The sequence below is a fragment of the Leuresthes tenuis genome, unplaced genomic scaffold (assembly GCF_036924035.1).
Source record: "Leuresthes tenuis unplaced genomic scaffold, fLeuTen1.0.hap1 SCAF_6, whole genome shotgun sequence".
NCBI classification, from domain to species: domain Eukaryota; kingdom Metazoa; phylum Chordata; class Actinopteri; order Atheriniformes; family Atherinopsidae; genus Leuresthes; species Leuresthes tenuis.
This window is the reverse complement of record NW_027325360.1, coordinates 34,269,296-34,288,096: the sequence shown is the minus strand read 5'-3', so window position 1 is coordinate 34,288,096 and position 18,801 is coordinate 34,269,296. Positions and strand designations below refer to the sequence as shown.

The window sequence follows — 18,801 nt, the reverse complement described above, 5'->3', positions numbered from 1 at the left end:
CTGAAGTGCTAGTAAATGAGAAGTCAGACAAATATATTGTCCTCAGATGTAACAGAAAAGTATGTAATGGATGAATGGAGTTTGGTAAAGGAATGAAGAGGTGATGAGAAATGAAAACAGAACAAATAAATAAGAGCAAATGACAAAAAGTTTACATAGAGCAAAGACATTTACAAATATAACATAATTGTAGAACACACAAGTTACAGTGCTAAAACACTTCACAAAACTAAAGTGCAATTCCACATCCAAACAGCATTACTATAGGTAGAAGAACCAGAGAGTTATGTTCTTGTCATGATAGATTTTACCATGAATGTAGAATTTGTCACCAATAATAATAATGCACCTTTTACATGTTCTTCATCTGTCCAAGATTTCTTTGGATAACTGATTATTCATTCAGTCCATAGCTTGTGCCTCTTTTTCAGGTTAGTAATCATGAATTCCCTAATTAACCGTACCAGATTGTTTGTTCATGGAAAGCCATAAAACTAGAATGTCTCATGCTATATGACTGAAGATCTGGCTTTGTTCACATTCAAGATGAGGTAAACGGTGTCCCACCATGCCACAAAGAAGCTGACAGGACTCTGAGTTGCACTAGAGCTACATGTCTAAGGTACACATGATGACCAGAGGTGCTCCTCTTGTCAGGGCCACAGGACACAAAGGCAAAAAGTGTTAATTGATAATAAACAAGGAGGATCTCCAGACAGAGCAAACAGGCTGTGAAACTCCTGAAGCACTCTCCTCAATAGCTATGGCTGAGAAGGGTGCAGCTATGAAAATTATCAAAAAACAAAAACTCTCTCCACTCTAGAAGGAAAACAGAAAGGGCTATTAAAGTGTGCATATAAACTTTCACGCTCTCCTAACGAGGCGGACTTAAACAAAAGAAACTCACTCTTAAGAACAGAGGCACTATAAAACTTAAACCGTTAACTATAAGCACACCTTTAATGGCGGCGCAAAGATTTATAAGACAAAAATCAAAATCACTCCACCAGTGGAGGCACTATGAAACATTAATCAAAACCGAACGCAATGCTTCTCTAATGGAGGTGTCTATGGAAAGATTACAAATCAAAATCATTCCAAAAATGGAGGAACAAAACCGACTATGAAACTTACCGTGATAAACTAGAGCTAAAGAATAAATGATCAAGCAAAGGATATGCTCTGCAGGAAGCTCGCTACACTGCAGGCTCAAGGAATCTGTGGCTGTGGATTTCTGTGAACAAGACGCTCGAGTGAGGCTCATGACAGGAGGCAACACACTGGCACAAGACAAGGGAGACGCAGACTATTTGAGCACATGAGGAACCATGGGGAACAGGTGGAAACACTTTGGGAATCAGGGAAGACAATCTGACACTTAACACAGGAGGAAGGGCAAGGTACCTGAAACGAGAGGGAAGTTAATATTTCAAAATAAAACAGGAAATGACAAGACATGAATCAAAGCATAAATCTTGACACCTCTGCTGCTAACCCCCCATTCAAACACCGAAACTGTGATCCATTTAGTCAATAATCTATTGACAATATTGCATATCTGGAGGCATCCACGTTTTTTTCTGAAAGGCTGAATTGTATTAAAATAACTTCAGAAGTCAAAGAACATGATACTCAGTATACTGCCTTCTTTGTCAACAGTAGAAATGCTTTGAATATGGATGATTATATAAGAAACAGTGAATTGAAAAGAACTAAGGAGAGGGAATGGATGGATACCGCAATTATTCAAATAGTTGGGTTTGTTGCTATTTGAAGTTAAAGGCTAACAGCTTGGATTCATTTATCATTTTAACAGTGAATTCTCTTGACACCCACCGCATACCTTCTGAAATGTAAGAACAGGGCAGGTCTTACTTGACACACTTTCATCCTGTTCAGCTCCAAACCACAGGTAAACACCAGCGGGGTCCAACTGGGTCCCTCTCTGTTCCGCGTCTCGCAGCCTTCGTTGTGGGTGTTTTTTGGGGACTTTAATTAAAGTGGCCTGGATCAGTCGCTCTCCTGCGCCAAAGGAGGGGCTTGTGGTGGTGTCTAGTGGCTCAGAAGACGAACGGGGTGTGTGCAGGAATTCACCGCAAATAATGACAAAATTGTCCAAGTGTCGGGTTGGTTTTGGATGCTGATCAACTCTGATGAGGTGAACGTAAATTCACAAAAGATTGACAAAAAGGTTGAGGAGCTTAACACTAGCTGTCTTGGTGAGCAAACTGGGTGATGACGCGTGCAGCAGCAGAGTTTAAAAACGTGCAACGTAAACAGGAGACAGGATGATGATGGACGAACGAAAAACGCAAAACGCATCTTTCTACTACATTCTTCTTGTCTTTCTGTCTTTGTTCGGACCTTCTTCTTCCATCTCATCTTCCTTTCCTGCCATTTTCAAAGACTCTCTGCAAGACTCTCATTCCATCAATTTTAAAACTCTCTGTTTTTCATGATTAAATCTTGTTTAAATCCTGATTCAATCTCTCTACTGACTTTTCCTCGTGGTTTCTGGAGTTTGAGACGCGGAGGCGGGGCTACCCTTTCAGCCAATGGTATGTCTGAACCTGTTGTGACGTCTGCCTGGGCATGTTTTGTAATACGAGTTCATTCTAACCGTAAGTGATTTTGGATTAAACAAAGGAACCTGGTTTCTTCATTCCTTTGTTTCATAAATTTGTTCAGAGGATTCTGAAAACATCATAACTTGCTAAGATATAAAGGTTAAAGATATAGCATAAACTTAGGATATAAGGACATCAAAACAATGTAACATGATGATTATGAGTCTCAAAAATCAGATGGATATATGTAAAGTTAGGACGTATGAATAACAAACCAAACAATGTTATCTTCCTGTGTTAAACATGGACTACAAGAAGAAACAGCAGGAAACATAGGTTAACAGTTGCATTACTTCATATAAATTTCAAATGTCATATAAACGTTGTTGGCATTGTTTTAGGTTTAACTATCCAGTACTACGGACCACTAGGGGGCAATGTGGCTCCATAGGCCAATTAGTCATTTTCCAAAATAATGACTTCTTCGGTATTATTCAGTGTACGATCGTGCAAAAGGTATTAAAATGCAGCTTGTGATTTCACTGAGAACCTAAAAGAACTTGTACAACGATATAAAGCACATTTAATACAGTTTCAAGATTCAGCTAAAAAGTGATTCTGGGTGAGATCCTTTTGAGAGGTCCATGCAGCGACTGTCTGGCTTGGATTAGAGTCAGGGCAAACTGTCACCATTGTTTACTTTGACCCAGATAAGGTCGGAAGTGTCCTTCTCTGGTTTTCTCCAATATTCTCCTAAAGAGGGTTGTTTGTTGGTTCGTCTTAGTTATCATTAAGCTATTAATGCATCCATCTAAGTTTATGGCACAGGTCTGTGGAAAGAGGAGCTGAGAAACTGCCCCAAAATGCTTTCATGGGCCAAAGGTTGTTGTAAATTTCTCTTCCTTGATGTAGAAATTCCCCATCTGGTATTTCCACACTGACCATCCCCACAAAAGAATGTTGGAGTCATTTAAAGTCTTAAGTTTGAACTAAATTCCACACTTGAGTTGGCTACAATCTACACCTGCAGCCTAGATTCTGTTCAGTTTCTCCAGTTGCTTCTTCATTTGCCTGCTGGAGCGGGAAAGCAAACAAGGTTTTATTGTGTCCTTATATGGAGGGAGATGTTGCTGAGGCAGTGTTGAGATCCATAACTGAGGTGCGAGATGACACTGTAGCACAGAGGGTGTGAGGTCTGTGTAACTGGAGGAAGGGAAGGAGAATGCTTTGCATAGTTGAACCATGCTTCTGTCAGGAGCCTCAGGACTCAGGATACAAATGCAGGGTCTTTTCAGAGTCAATTTATAAAATAAACACAGCACAGCAATAAGGCAAGGCAGTATGAGGATCTCCTCACAGAGCAAAGGAATGAGGCTGTGAAAATCCTAAGCGCTCTCCTCAGTAACTATGGCTGAGGATGAGTGCAGCTATGAAAGTTAATTTGAACATAAACCGCTCCACTCTGGGAGGAAAACAAAGGGCTCTTTAAATATAACAAAACAAAGACACGCTCTCCTAATGAGGCGGATTTAAACAAAGGACGCTCTCAAAAAACCGAGGCACTATGAAACTTAACAATGACTATAGCAGTGCACACCTTTAACGGCGGCACAAAGATCTTTACGAACAACCACAAATCGCTCCGCTAGCAGAGGTTTCTATGAAATATTATCAAACCAAAAATCTCTCCAAACGGAAGGAACAAAACAGACTATGAAACTTACCGTGGATTTAATAAATACATAAGCTATGACTGTGAATAATTTACAAATAAATATGCTCTGCAGGAGAGTCGTTGAACTGCAGGCTCGAGGCAAGACTATGACTGTGGACAAGAAGGCTAGATTGAGGCTCGTGGCAAGAGGCAACAGACTGGCACAAGACAAGGGAAACGCAGACTATTTGAACACATGAGGGACAAAGGGGAACAGGTGGAAAGACTTGGGAATCAGGGAAGACAATCAAACGCTTGACACGGGAGGCAGGGCAAGATACCTGAAACGAGAGGGGAAAGTTAGTGATTTTTCAAAATGAAATAGGAAATGACGAGACAAGACATGAAACAGAACGTAATTCGTGACAGCTTCTTGAAAACATGTCCAGCTAGTTGGCTCTGTTTAGACTTTAAACAGTCGTATCCTCTTCTCCTTGAAGGCTGTGCTATTTTTAATCTCCAAGCACACATATCTCAAGCTATTCATCTGGAGCTTTTCACAAATTATTTCCTGTACAGTTCCTTGCTCTTTCTCATATATTAAAATGCGACTGGAAACTCCTTAATAACTCCCTCCCTGAAAACTATCTTCTTCTTATTCAATAGCTTTTTTGGGTCACTGGTAAGACATAACTTATTATTACAGGATAGAATAGATAAATCAAGGCTTCCAGGAAAGCTGAAGCTGTGCTGTCTGCAGTTTGGATTGTTTCCTCGGTTGATGTGGCCACTGGCTGTGTATGAGATTCCATTATCTGTTGCAGAAAAAATGGAAAGATTAGTTAGCTTTTACATTAGGAAGTGGCTAGGTGTTCCTAGATGCTTAAGTACTGTGGCACTATATGGGAAAAGCATGCTCTAGCTCCCAGTATCTAGTCTCGTAGAGGAGTTTAAATGTACTTAAGTTAGAACAGAGCTCCTGTTAGCTGGGAGTAAAGATTGTGAAAGTGGTAGTTATTAAGGTGGTTCCAAACCCACCCAAGGGGAGGAAATGGAATCCAAGAATGGCAGCTCAGGAGGCAGAAGCAACTCTTAGACATACAGAGATTGTGGGTAATGTACAAATAGGCCGGGGAGGCTTGGGGCTTGGCCCAGGCAAACTAGTGTGGAGTAGAGCAGGTCCCAAGGAGAAGAGAAAGCTAGTTATTGAGCAGGTTTATAGACAGGAGGAAATGTTAAGGGTTACAAAGGCAGTGGCTCAGGCTAAGCAGGGACAGCGGTTGAATTGGGAATGTATACACAAGAAAAGTTTAGTTGGAAAGAGCTGTGGAGTATGGAGGAAAGGAGTATTAGATTTTTGACAGGGGCAACATATGATGTATTGCCAACTCCCCAGAATCTAAAACTCTGGGAAAATGGAGACCCGTTATGTTTGTTATGTTCAGGTACTGCAACTCTGAGGCATATTTTGTCAGGTTGTAAGGTTAGTCTGTCCCAAGGCCAGTCTACGTGGTGACATAACCAAGTATTCAGAAGCTTAGCCGCAGGTGTTGAAGATAAACGAAGGCAGGTGAATTTAGGAGGGTCTAAGGTGAAGAGAGTGGCAATTCAGTTTGTATAAGAGGGGGAGAAAGTTAATAAGACAATAAGGAGGCAAGGCAGCTTAGAGGATACTTGTGATTGGGAGATGCAGGTAGATTTAGGAGGAAAGCTTGTTGTTCCCCAGGAAATAGTCTCTACAAATCTAAGGCCTGATATAGTCTTGTGGTCTAGGAGTAGAATGAGAGTCTATTTCATAGAGCTGACTGTTCCTTGGGAGGACTTAGTAGCAGAAGCATATGAAAGAAAAAAGCTTAGGTAGGTGGAGTTGGGGGCAGAAGCAGAGCAGCGAGGATGGAAAGTTAGGATATGTCCAGTGGAAGTAGGATGTAGAGGATTTGTTGTAAAGTCTGTTGTCTCATAGTTGAGTATGTGGGCAGTGTGAGGAAAATAGAGAAGGAAGTGTCAGATGAGGTAGTAAAATCCAGTCAGTGGATTTGGATTAGAAGAAGCAATAGTAGCTGGGGGCCCAGCAGGGGGAGCACTTAGGGTAAACAGACTCTTGAGAAAAGCAAGGAAGAAATCCAGGATATGTTTAAGTGGAGGGTGTGGCCCATGTGAACCTTTTGAAACCAGGTGGCCATTTTAGGGGAGTTGGCCTGTATGGCCTTGTTTTTGCTGGTTTGGTGACTATAGGACTGTTTAGGTGAGTTTGTCTGCTGAATCTGCTGGTGTGTCTTGTCCTGCCTCCACCTCTGGCACCCTCTATACTTTCGTTGCTGTCTACCCAAACCAGGGTTTGTATTCCCACCCCACTATGACTGGTGTGCAGTTAGTGAAAGGCTGGGGTAGCTGATAATAATGATGCTTGTGGAAAAAGGTGGTTGTTTTAGTGTGAGGAACAGTGATGGCTGGCATTAGGGGAGTGATTTTGGGACGCCCGTGATTGCTGTCTAGCCTCCTGGAGGCCCAACTAGATGAAACACTGATGGAAGGAGGTTCCCACCTGATGCCCCCAATGACATGTTGGTCAGCACTGCTCACTGGTCTATATAGGGATTATACGGATTATTCACTGAGTCTGGTTCATTTTTTCTTTAGCACAAGTTTCTTGTGTTTACCTTGAATTAGGCAAGCACCTTACTGTCCTTGTGGAGATGGTATTTCCCACATAGAAGTTGATATAGCCAGTCATGGCATTAATGTTATCCCTGTGTGGCTCACAGAGTGAGTTCCTATCTCTGTCCTTAAAATGCACTGCTTCAAAGTTTCTTCAACTACCTAAGGTCATTGTCTAAAAGTTATTCTGCTGAACAATGTGTGTATAGGTGGAGGTGAGGAGTAGATTATGGTCTGAATTTTCTCATGGAGGATGGGTAGAAGAGCTGTATGCACATGTATGTATCCTACAGTTCATTTTTTTGGTGAAGCATTTGCCAACCTTTTGTTCGAAGGGTTCCAAAAAGGAAGATATGTTTGAAATCTCTAGAAATTGCTACATACATGTTTCGATGTTTTTTGTAACATGGCAACAACTGAGGTAATGACATCACAGGAAGCATTGGCAGCAGCACAGGGTAAGATATGCATAACTCCTAGATTAACATAGGTAAACTCTCTCAGTGGATATTATTGTTTCAAACTCACAGCTAACAATTCAATGTCCAGGGCACAGATCTACTGCTTCACAGAGGTGTGATCAGGATTATGTAATCTGTTATTAACAAGCACTGCTGTTTCAGGTAGAGAGGGTTGGAGTATATGTTTATGCAGTCATGTCTTGTTGAACCACATAATACTGAAGTCAAGATATTCATGCTCTGTCCTTGTGAGAGTTACAAATTATCAATTTTATTTGCTTGTAATCTTACATTTCCTCATGATGGAACAAATGTGAATGATGGAACATATGTAACTTCTCTGTTTTCATATGATGCAAATTAGTTAAGAATACATAAAATTTTACTTCAGTTGTGAAATTGTTTTTATTTATTTTCTTTCTTTTGGTTAGTATAACTTTGATTTTGTGTACTTCAAGCAAATTTCAAGTCTCTATATAGTTAAAGCACTCATCAAATAATGAAAAAGCTTAAACAAACACTTCATGATAAAGAAGCAACACCCACATACTCCATTCAATATGTACTTTTTTGTAACCTAAATCGTGGGTGCTAAATTTGGTGAATTTCTGTCCAGCAGATGTTACAGTATGTATTTTTGGTAGTCATAGAGCCCCCGCAATAAAGAGATTTTGCTTATGATAGTCATATTGTTTAGCAGATCCATCTCATTTATTGCAGAATTTCATTGGTCGGCCCCACAATGGTTTGTACCAAATTAGAGTTAGATACAGTGAAAAACTAGATGGCAAATTATTGTTTATGTTGTAAGTCTTTCACATTATTAGGTGGGATATGCGTGTGTGCGTGCCTGCATGTGTGCGTGTGCATGTGTAAATGTCTGAGCACATATATGTGCAGTGGGGCGGCTGTAGCTCAGGAGGAAGAGCAGTCGCCCACCAATCGGAAGGTCGGTGGTTCGGTGGATACATGTCGAAGCGTCCTTGGGCAAGACACTGAACCCCACGTTGCTCCCCCAGTGTATCATTGGGGGTATGAATGTGTGTGAATGCTTAGAAAGCACGTAGTGAAGTGCTTTGAGTGGTCAGCTAGACTAGAAAAGCGCTATACAAGTACAAGTCCATTTACCATATATATGTATGTGCATGTGGCATTTGTCTGGTACATGTATGTGGTCTCTACAGTAACATACTTATACAATGATTCCATGCTGACATTTGGTGTCAGTGGGCCATAATGGGACTTCTAAAAAAAAAAAATCTGATGATGAGGTGTGTTTTAGCAGCACAAGACAAGATTAAAACATCTCAGGCTTTGGGGTCTCCAAAGGTCTTAGGTCTTAGGATAAGGAAACTTTGGCTCAGGGAAACTGCAGAGGTGGTGATCATTTCTTATAGTAATTGAACACATTACACCATCATAGTCATTTGATGCATTAAAGTGATGGTGACACAACACATTAATTAGCCGTTTCTTCCCCTTGTATGCTTTTAGAATATACAGAAGAAGTAATCACTGGTGGATGACAAGTCTGTTTATCTTGTTTTGCAGGAGATTTACCACCCTTGATCTTGTCGCCATCTCAGTATCATAACTACACCCAACCTAGAGGCAACTTCATCCCCTACGCCAATGAAGAAAGACCCCAGTACAGGTATCATGAAATTCGTTTTACAATTACATTTCCATTAAGTGCAACATCCCCAGTTTTTTTAAAAATCATAATGTTCACGGCCTGGCCTAAACATTAAAAAAACTACCACACGTCAACCACGCCACTGTCAACATGCCTTGGAGGAGACGCATGCAGGGAGTGTAAATGACTAGGCATCCTAAAACATAGGTAACAAAGAGGGACAGCAGGAAGTTGAAGGCTCTACGATAGGCTGCAAATACATAGTTATTTGTTTGGGGGAGTGAGTGCAGCAGTATGGAGATGCTTTTGGCAACCAATACCGGCTACGTCATACTTTACTTTAACTCTGGGTCTGGATAGTGTAGCGGTAAGATTGCCACCTTTCATGTGGCTGACCTGGGTTCAAAGGTACTACCTCCAGTAGAGGTCCTTAGGCAAGACCCCCTTACCCTACTTGCCTACCAGTGTAAGTTGCTTTGGGTAAAAGCGTCTGCCAAATACATAAACATAAACTCTTGATCCAGACACACAAGCCAACCTGTAAGCACATCTTGTCTCTTTATCTTTCGCTCCGCCTTGTGTGATGTAAAGGGATGTTAATTGAGGGAAAGGGCCTGCTGGCTCTATAATTCAGAGGCTTCCTGATCTCTATAGTTTTGGTGCTCTCATTTTTGGAATTGGCATTTTTGCCCATCCAATTCTTTACCAATCCAATTGTCTGCTCTATAATCCCGTTTGCCTGAGATGTATAATGTATGAAGATGTGTAATCAGTAGATCCTCATTACCCCATGTCACGACACGGTCATGTTACGGTAAGCTTTCCTTACTAGGCTAGTAACAACATAGTATTGCTTGTCCACAAGTACCAGAAGATAGCTGTCTTCCGTTTCCCTGCTACATCCATGTAACCTCATCCCAGTGGGATGGTGCTTTTTAATCTAAGTCCATACACCCACTGTCCTCTGTGCCCTTTGTTGTATTGACCATATGCTTCAGTGTTCGAGGACCTGATGAATTTGAAGTTCTGCAACCCATAGTTGACGCTTCTTCAATTACTTCGATGTAGAAAGGGTGCCCACATGACCTAGTGCTTTATGTATATTTGCACCTGGACTGCAAACTACAGTGAGCCTTCCGATCAGTTGTTGCAACTGCATCAAATGCTCTTTCTCATTGTAATTTGCAATGAAGACATGATTGATGTAGCTTGCTATGCCCAAACCTGTGAGGACACCCATAACCACATCTCAAGAATGTTTGACAAATTTTTATAACCTCGAGGTAAACTTTGCCAGACAAAGGCTTTTCTTTTGTTTGTAAATTGTGTTCTCCCTTGCAATGATCACTGGTCTCCAGCTTCCTCCTGCTGAATCCTTTTTTTTTTAATTGCCTGGATTGGACTGTTAGCCGGACTGTCGGACTGAGTTTGTTGGATATTGTCTGACTGGATGGTGTGCACATACTTTGTACAGAGGTCTCTGCGGTCATTCTTGAAACTGGCCACATTTGCTTTTGCAACTTCTTCTTGCCAGGTGGAGAGAAATAACTCTCTTGTAGTCCTAGGGTCAAATTTAGAGTCACTAATCAATCTAACATGCAGGTTTTTGGTCGGTGGGAGGAAGCTGGAGTACATTAGATTTGATTTAATACATCAAATCTAATCAAAACAGATAAATCTAAAAATAATGATTTAAATACAATAAACAATACTAATGTTCTGGCCAACCCTACTCTGATGGGTCCCTGTGCAGCCCTACTGATCTGAACCTGATCCTGTATCTGCTCTGTGGCAGGTGGCTCTTTTTATTGCTTTTGTTATCAGTTGTGGTAGTAGCAGGCATGTTCACAAGTAACTTTGGTCTCAAGTCTCTTTGTGGACTGATAACAAGGCAAGTCTCAAGTCTTTTGACCCAAGTCCAAGTCAAGTCTCGAAGTCTCAAATGCCTGAAATAAATGTTCTATCATTAGACACATGCCATTTTGTCTAGATACAACTGCATTGCTGTATATTATGGACTGAAAGCATGCACTGTATTATCAATATTTGTAATATCATTATACACACTCCAGCTTCCTCCCACCATCCAAAAACATGCATGTTAGATTAATTGGTGTCTCTAAAATTGTCTCTAGGAGTGTGTGTGAGTGTGTGTGGTTGTTTGTCTCTGTGTGGCCCTGATGGACCTGTCCATTGTGTACCCCGCCTCACCCAATCACCACTGGGATAGGCTCCAGCACCCCATTGACCCAATCGACGGATTAAGCGGGTATAGAAAATGGATGGATGGATGGATCATTATACACATACACTGCAGGATCAAAATTGATCAGAGCATGGTCACTTAAGAGGACTACTTCAATCCAATGTGAAGAAACGCCATGAAAGCTTGTTTGAAATATTTAAATGTATTTGGAAATATGTGTGCTCGTTCTGCACCACAGGGTACATTAACAGGCATATTAATAACTGGCTGTGTAGCCTAAACTTCTCATGCATAGCATTTTTCAGCGCAATTTCATTGTATTTTTCAGTTTTTTGACAGTGTCAACCTGGAATTTTATCAGGTGTCCCTGAAATTGTAAAAGTAGGCTATTTTAAAACAGCAATTAGATTGACGTTAAGCTACATTCCCATAGACTTGACTTAGCAATTAATTTGGTAACTGTTAACTTAGGCTACTTAACCAAAGTTCTTCCCAAATTTCACAGGCTGCTGCAGATAAATCAGCAATGCTGTGTAGGGAAACAATGAAGCTATAATCTGCATATGGTTTACAACACTATTTACTTTGATTAGTTTTCTAGCGGTACCTGTCGATATGCGCTAAGTTACCCTTTCACATTACAAAGAGACTGACCTGTCCTTGTGCGTTTTTAGGTGCCTGATGAAGTTGGACAGAGTTGAGCCGGCATCATTTATCCTGATACCACACACTTTGCAAGTGGCCGTTCGCTTGTTTGCTGTCTGGGTGAACGCTTTATAACCAAATGTGACAACATATGGCACAGTTCCAGATGAGCTTGACATTGCCATGGTTACAGTAGTTTTGATATCAGTGGCTGCACGCATGCGTGAGGCTATGTTGCACTCAGCCTGCCATCACTCTTCATACATCGAAATGATTTAAATAAAGATCAAACACAATAATTTCATGTTAAGTCCAACATTAACTCAAGTTAATTTAAAAAAGATTCAAAGATTTTTGAAAAATGATAAGATAAGACAGAGTTGTGATAGAATACAATATTTTTTTTCTTTTTTATACCATATGTCAGAACAAGATCAAAAGTAGGAATGTGAGCAGAAGCAGGTCTGTGTACATTTTCAGATACACAAACTGTATGACATTGAATGACCTGCGATATCTAATCTGTTATGAATGTATAAGTCACCCACTATTATGACTTTATCTGTACTTGGCACTAATTAAGATTTTAAAAGAATTCAGAGAAAATCTCAGAGCAAGGAGCCAGGTGGCCAATCCACAGCAACAGGGGTGGCAGAGACGATGAACCCCACATCACCTATGTTACATCCATTTGTTTTTATATTATGTGTAACATATAAACAAAGAACTGTATAGACTAAAGAAAAGTTTACATTTTCAGCAATGTTGTCGTGTTCACTCCCCACAATGTGTTTTTCTTGTGTTCAGGAGTTTTTAAGTTCTACTTTGTTCACACTACATGGGTGTTCTACAACACACACATACAAGATATTTTGCTATACTTAACCCTTAACTTGTCTGACTGATCTTTATCAAGCAGTCCTACTGTCATGCAGAGAACCGTGTCTTGTTATTAATATTAGACATATTACAGTTTTTCCCAGTCGCATTGGTACATTTCTCGAATCATCCTCGACATTTGCAAAACAGTAAGTTCATTTCTCAAAACAATTTGTACAAATAGCAAAACACCATCGATTACCTGCAAAAGCCTTGTTCATCTCTCAAATGTAAAATCTGTGTCAATGACATGTTCATTGTGTGTCATGATTTACGTTCTGTTTCATGTCTTGTCTCGTAATTTCCTGTTTTATTTTGAAAAATCTCTGACCTTCCCCTCTCGTTTCAGGTATCTTGCCCTTCCTCCCGTGTCAGGCGTCTGATTGTCTTCCCTGATTCCCAAGTGTTTCCACCTGTTCCCTTTGGTCCCTCATGTGTTCAAATAGTCTGTGTTTCCCTTGTCTTGTGCCAGTCTGTTGTCTCCGTCCATGAGCTTCATTACCAGCCATCTCTTGATTCACAGCCATAGTTTCCACGAGCCTGCAGTGAGCGATCGTACTGCAGAGCTATTTTGATTTGTAATTTATTTATAGCCATAGTTTATTTATTCATCACAGTAAGATTCATAGCATTGGTTTGTTCCTCCGTTTTTGGAGTGTTTTTGTTCTTGAGATCCTGTTCGCCGCCGTTAAAGGTGTGTTTAAGTTTACAGTTAAAGTTTTATAGTGCCTCTGTTTTTTAAGAGCGTCTTTTCTTTAAATCTGCCTCAATAGGAGAGCGTGAGAGTTTATTTTGTAATCATTCATAGCCCTTTGTTTTCCTCCTGAGTTGGAGAGATTTGTTTTATAACTGTCATAGCTGCACTCGTCCTCACCCATAGTTACTGAGGAGGGTGCTTAGGACTTTCACAGCCTGTTCCTTTGCTATGTGATGAGATCATCATCCTGCCTTGCTGTGCTTTGTTAAATAATAAACCCCTTTGCGTCTGAACCGACCCTGCATCTGTGTCCTGAGTCCTGAGGTTCCTGACATTGTGTCATTCAGTGCGGTTCCATGCGGGCAATCGGATCAGATTAATGGCTTAATTACAACAAGAAATTTAATCGGATCGGGTTACTTGCAATCGAATTAAGACCCCAGGATAACTCGATCCAATTGCCCACTTAACGTGCCTGGAGACGACAGTGGATAGGATCGAGCGTTCTGCGCATGCTCGAGATTTTTTCCCGCGATCGTCACCCGGAAGTCGAAGGAGACGATATTACTGTTGTTGTCGCCGCCGTCAGAAATAAATAAACAACGCGATGGAGAATGCGCCGTTGTGCATCGTCTGTGCCATAACCAGCTCATCACAGATGTAGAGGGACGCAGCTTCATCTTGTTTTTCGTTCGCCATCTTTCTCGAATGCCTTAGTTTTTCTGGTGGTGGTGAAGACGTCAACCGGAAGTGGCTCTATTAGCGATAGCTGAAATGGGTACAGCGCCACTTATCTACTGCGGTATTGCATGCTTTGTGCCAATGATTCGAGTCATTCAGCACCATATATCCGAGGATAATTAGTAGTTAGGACCCTTAGTTAATCTCATCATGTAAACCCACTGAGTGTGTATGGATAAGACAAATCAAATCGCTTAGTCATGTTGTCAATATAACAGTGTTCTCTGGAGGGATGTTCTGATGTAAACTATAGCAAAGGTTTTGATGACAACTATTGTAAATTGTAATTGTGGGAGACTGATTGCAAGAGACTGGAAAAGATTAACATTCACGTTTTTACTGTTTGTACTGTAATTTGTTGACAGACCATGTCACTGCGATACAGAAAGGAAAAGACAGCACTGCATAGCACAAAGGGAAAAACAAAAGTAGAAATGTGAACATAGGACAATCTTCTGAGGGAAAACTGTACATGCAGTGCTGTAGGAATCAGAGTGCAGTCTTTCTACACATCCTGACCTTCCTGTCTGTTGGGCCACAAATTCTCATCCACATCACAACGAATATCCTCTTTTGCGATGCAGCGTGGAAAGAATCTGTCAGTGTCTAATCCAGCCTCTGGAGGCAGATGCTGTGATGTCATCACACGCTGCATCCATGGAAGCCAGAAGGGTCATCTGTGTATGTGGCTGGCAATCATATTCTTTCCATCTCCATGCTGAGAAAAATTCACCAATGGGGTTAAGGAATAGAGAGTAGGGTGAGAGGAACTCCACTAGCATCCTGTTGTGGGTGGCAAACCACTGACTGATGATGTTGGAGCGATGAAAACTGACATTGTCCCAAACTATCACGAACTTTGGCAAGTCGTCTCCTATCTGACCCCTCTCTTGTTCAGGGATGAGATCTGTGTAGAGCATCTAAAAAGGTGACAAGACGCTCTGTATTGTATGGCCCAATAAAGGAAATATGCGTGAGCACACCATTCTCATGCCCCGTAGGCCTGTAGCTCTGTGGCCGATGATTTTTCCACCACGCCTTCTGCGTATCGTTTGGTTGAAGCCAGCCTCATCCATGTAGATGAAGTTGTGTGGTGGTTCACTTGCTTATAGTTCCATTATTCGCTATATCCAGAAGACTCAAAATGAGTTTTATGAATTACATGAATTTTCATTTTGAACAAGATACAGTTACATCAAATGTTTACAACACATTATGCATCTTCTTTTCTACAGCCATAGCAGATGAGTAAAGGTCACACTTACTGCAAGGCATTTGCAACTTGTTCAAAGAAAAGAGAAACTGCTTTTTTGATGTGCACAAGTGACACGATGTGAAGACTGAACAGGTAGTTTTGAGAATGTCAGTTCTGATCTGAGAAATGTACCAAAGCGACTGAGAAAAACTGTAAGTACACTGATGCAAGTAGCTCCCTGATTATTCAAGCTATTTCAGTCACCTGGTTGTTAAAGAGAAAATGGCAGTTTCTCGCTACAGCTTCTCTCTTTTGATTATGTCTTGATATTGATGATAGAAACATCATAGATGCATGATGACCATGCTTTCTGCCATGTTTGTTTTATGGTATTTTCCTGTTACGAGTTTTGTACTGTTTACTCACCTAACCCTGACTCTTGTGCTCATATTGGTTGTAGCTTATGTATTCAGTCTTGGACTGTGATGTCTATGTGAACCTCTAAAATCAGGTCTTTGGAACGTAGCTATTTGTGAACACTAATCAAACTGCAGATGTGTCCTAAATCTTTCCATTCATTTTCCTTGTTGAACTGTGGTTTGAGGAATGTGAAAATTTAATTAACAAGGGGAATTAATTAATATTTGCTTCCATAATTATCCTTCTGCAACCAACATTCTGTAAGACAAAAGTAATCAATATGTTGATCACTAATCATTAATTTTTTTGATAAAGACACTACTGGGCAGCTGAAGCTCAGGAGCTAGCGTAGTTGTTTTTTTAATCAGATGTTTGCTCGTCAACACCCCCACTCATAAACTATCCTTATGCGAGATATTGAGCATGACATCACCCACCATTGTGTTTTTTTCTTGTTAGTTGCTTTGGACAAAAGCATCTGATAAATAGATATAATTTAACTTAACGGAGACCTACACAAAACAGATGGAATGTTCAACAAACCACATGTGATGGTTTTATTTTTTTGTTCTGTAAAAGTTGTAGACTTAATTTTCATTCATGACTTGTTCTTCCTTTGTTGATTGTTGACAATTAGTAATAATTGTAATTACTCCGCTGTCAGAAATATAATGCAACATAATCATTCTTTTTTTTCTGATACTTTCTTTTTATTGTTTTTCCTTAGCATTGTATAAACATTTTGCAAGGGGGTGAGGGGGAACAAATAAAAAAGTTCTGAAAAAAACATGTTGGATCACCATGCTTCTACAGATTGATCTTTTTTTATATATATTTTATTTTTATGTCAATATGATGCTCCTTGTCCTGTCGTTTTTATGTATTTGGTCCATTTCTCCCACTTCTGGCAGCACTGATCCTCTTTAATCCTTATTTTATGAGTCAGTTGTTCTATAGTATATATCTCGTCCATAACTTTCATCGAATCTTCCTGTGATGGTGGGTCTGTCTTGTACCATTTTCTTGCCTTTTTACAGGCTACTAACATAAGTTTTAAAATGTATCTATCATCTTTCAACACATTTCCCGTAATTACGCCAAGATATAATAATGTACAAGAGTTGGATACACCATAACCCGGAATCCTGCCTAAATTTAAATGAACATCTTCCCAAAATTTTGTGATCTTTGGACAGAGCCAGAACGCATGTGAATGGTTCACATTTACATCTCCACAGCCTCTCCAACATGGCTGTGGTAATGAAATGTGTTTATTCCTAATTTTGGGTGTTATGAAAAATCTAATTAAATTTTTCCAACAATACAGTCTCCAAACACGTGATGATGTTGTTGACTGCTGTGTTTTCCGAATGTGTGACCATTCATCATCAGTTATGTTCACACCCAGCTCTTTCTACCACTTCAGTTTTACATATGTCTGTATTCCCTCTTGCCTCCATTATTTGCCCATAAATTGTTGAGATTATTCTGAATTTCTTAGCGCTGTAGACTTCAGTTATGGTTCTGATTAGTTAGTTTTTAATTAGTTTTTGTCTTGATTAACACTGTGTTTTGCTTTTTTATTTAAAAAGTTCCTTATCTGCAAATATCTGAAGTGGTCTTAGTTACTTAAATCATATTTTTGTTTAATCTCCTGGAAACTCATGAAGTTTCCGTTTTTAATTGCCGTACATATCACTGTTAATCCATTAGGAATCCATAGTATAAATCTTTGGTCAAGAGAACCAGGGATAAAACCCTCGTCATAAGCTATCCACCGAAGCAATCCAAGCTCTTTCTCAAGTTTATATTTTCGTACCAGATTAAACCATAATTTTAGTGTAACCTGAGTGACTGTATTCACCGGTTTAATTACACTCATTGCTTCTTCTCTGTCTGCAATAAAACTTTGAATTTCTCTTCCTTGTATCAGTTTTTCTAAATTCTTCCATTTGGCTACATAATCTTTGTCACACCAACAAATTACATGTCTAATTTGTGCAGCATGAAAACATCCCTTAAGGCTTGGCAGTGCCAAACCCCCTCTATCCTTTCCAATCTATAATGTTTCAAATTTGATTCTCGGTCTGTGCCCACTCCATATAAACCTTGAAATGATTTTTTCCCACAATCTGAATTGTTTTTCGGGTATCTCAATGAGTAGTGACTGAAACAGGAAAAGAAGTCGAGGTAGAACATTCATTTTTATGGTCTCTATTCGTGAACCAATGTCTAATGGGAGGATAGCCCACCTGTCCAAATCACGCTTAATTTCCTTATGCAGTTTGACGTAATTAGCTTAATATAAATCATCAGTGTTCTGTGTTAAAGTGACCCCAAGATATTTAATTTTTGTAGCTCTCCAATTCAGATTATGTTTTTGTTGTATGACTTTGGATGGGAAGTGATTAAATGTTAAAATCTGTGTTTTGGCCAAATTAAGCTTGTGTCCAGAACAAAAGCCAAACATCTCTAGTTGGTTGATTAGTATGGGAATACATGTGTCTGGGTCTCCTAAAAAGCAGACCACATCATCAGATGTTTCTGTGTGGGTCCAATTATAGCACTGAAAAAACTGTTCTGCTGAAGTCACATTTTACATTAGAATAAATATTTGTCACTTGAGGTAATCTGCGCATTGTCTAACAGAATCATCCTTGGAACTTCTCTTAGGATTAAGCTTTCACCAGATGCCAGTCCACAAAAGATCATCAACACCCTTCGTCTCCCCTCGGGCGTTGGTGCTACGTGTGTCCTTAAAACCCCCTTCAACAGCACTCTGGACCAACTGGCTCAGACCCTAAATCCCAATGCCAACAACTCCAAGACCCTGGCTGCCCAGTACTTTGACTCCATGTGTCTGGACTCTTTCACCCAAGGGGTCCCCCTCTCCAACTTTGTTCCACCTCCACCTTCACCGGCACCTTCTGATGACCCTCATTTTGAGGATGAGTTATGGAACTTTACAGTTCCCCCTCCAGCTATGGTCCATGGTGAGTCTATCACTCAAAGCTATGCACTAAATCCTAAAACTTTGGACAA

The 18,801-nt window shown here is 40.2% G+C and overlaps 1 protein-coding gene across 1 annotated transcript in view; it reads left to right on the top strand.

Annotated features, from left to right (window-relative positions):
* abca2 (ATP-binding cassette, sub-family A (ABC1), member 2) overlaps positions 1-18,801 on the top strand; it is a 357,455-nt gene that overhangs the window by 260,214 nt on the left and 78,440 nt on the right. Inside the window, exons 27-28 of the mRNA XM_072388588.1 lie at positions 8,892-8,994; positions 18,433-18,752. Coding sequence (XP_072244689.1) covers positions 8,892-8,994; positions 18,433-18,752 — 423 coding nt within the window. The remainder of the gene's footprint in view (positions 1-8,891; positions 8,995-18,432; positions 18,753-18,801) is intronic.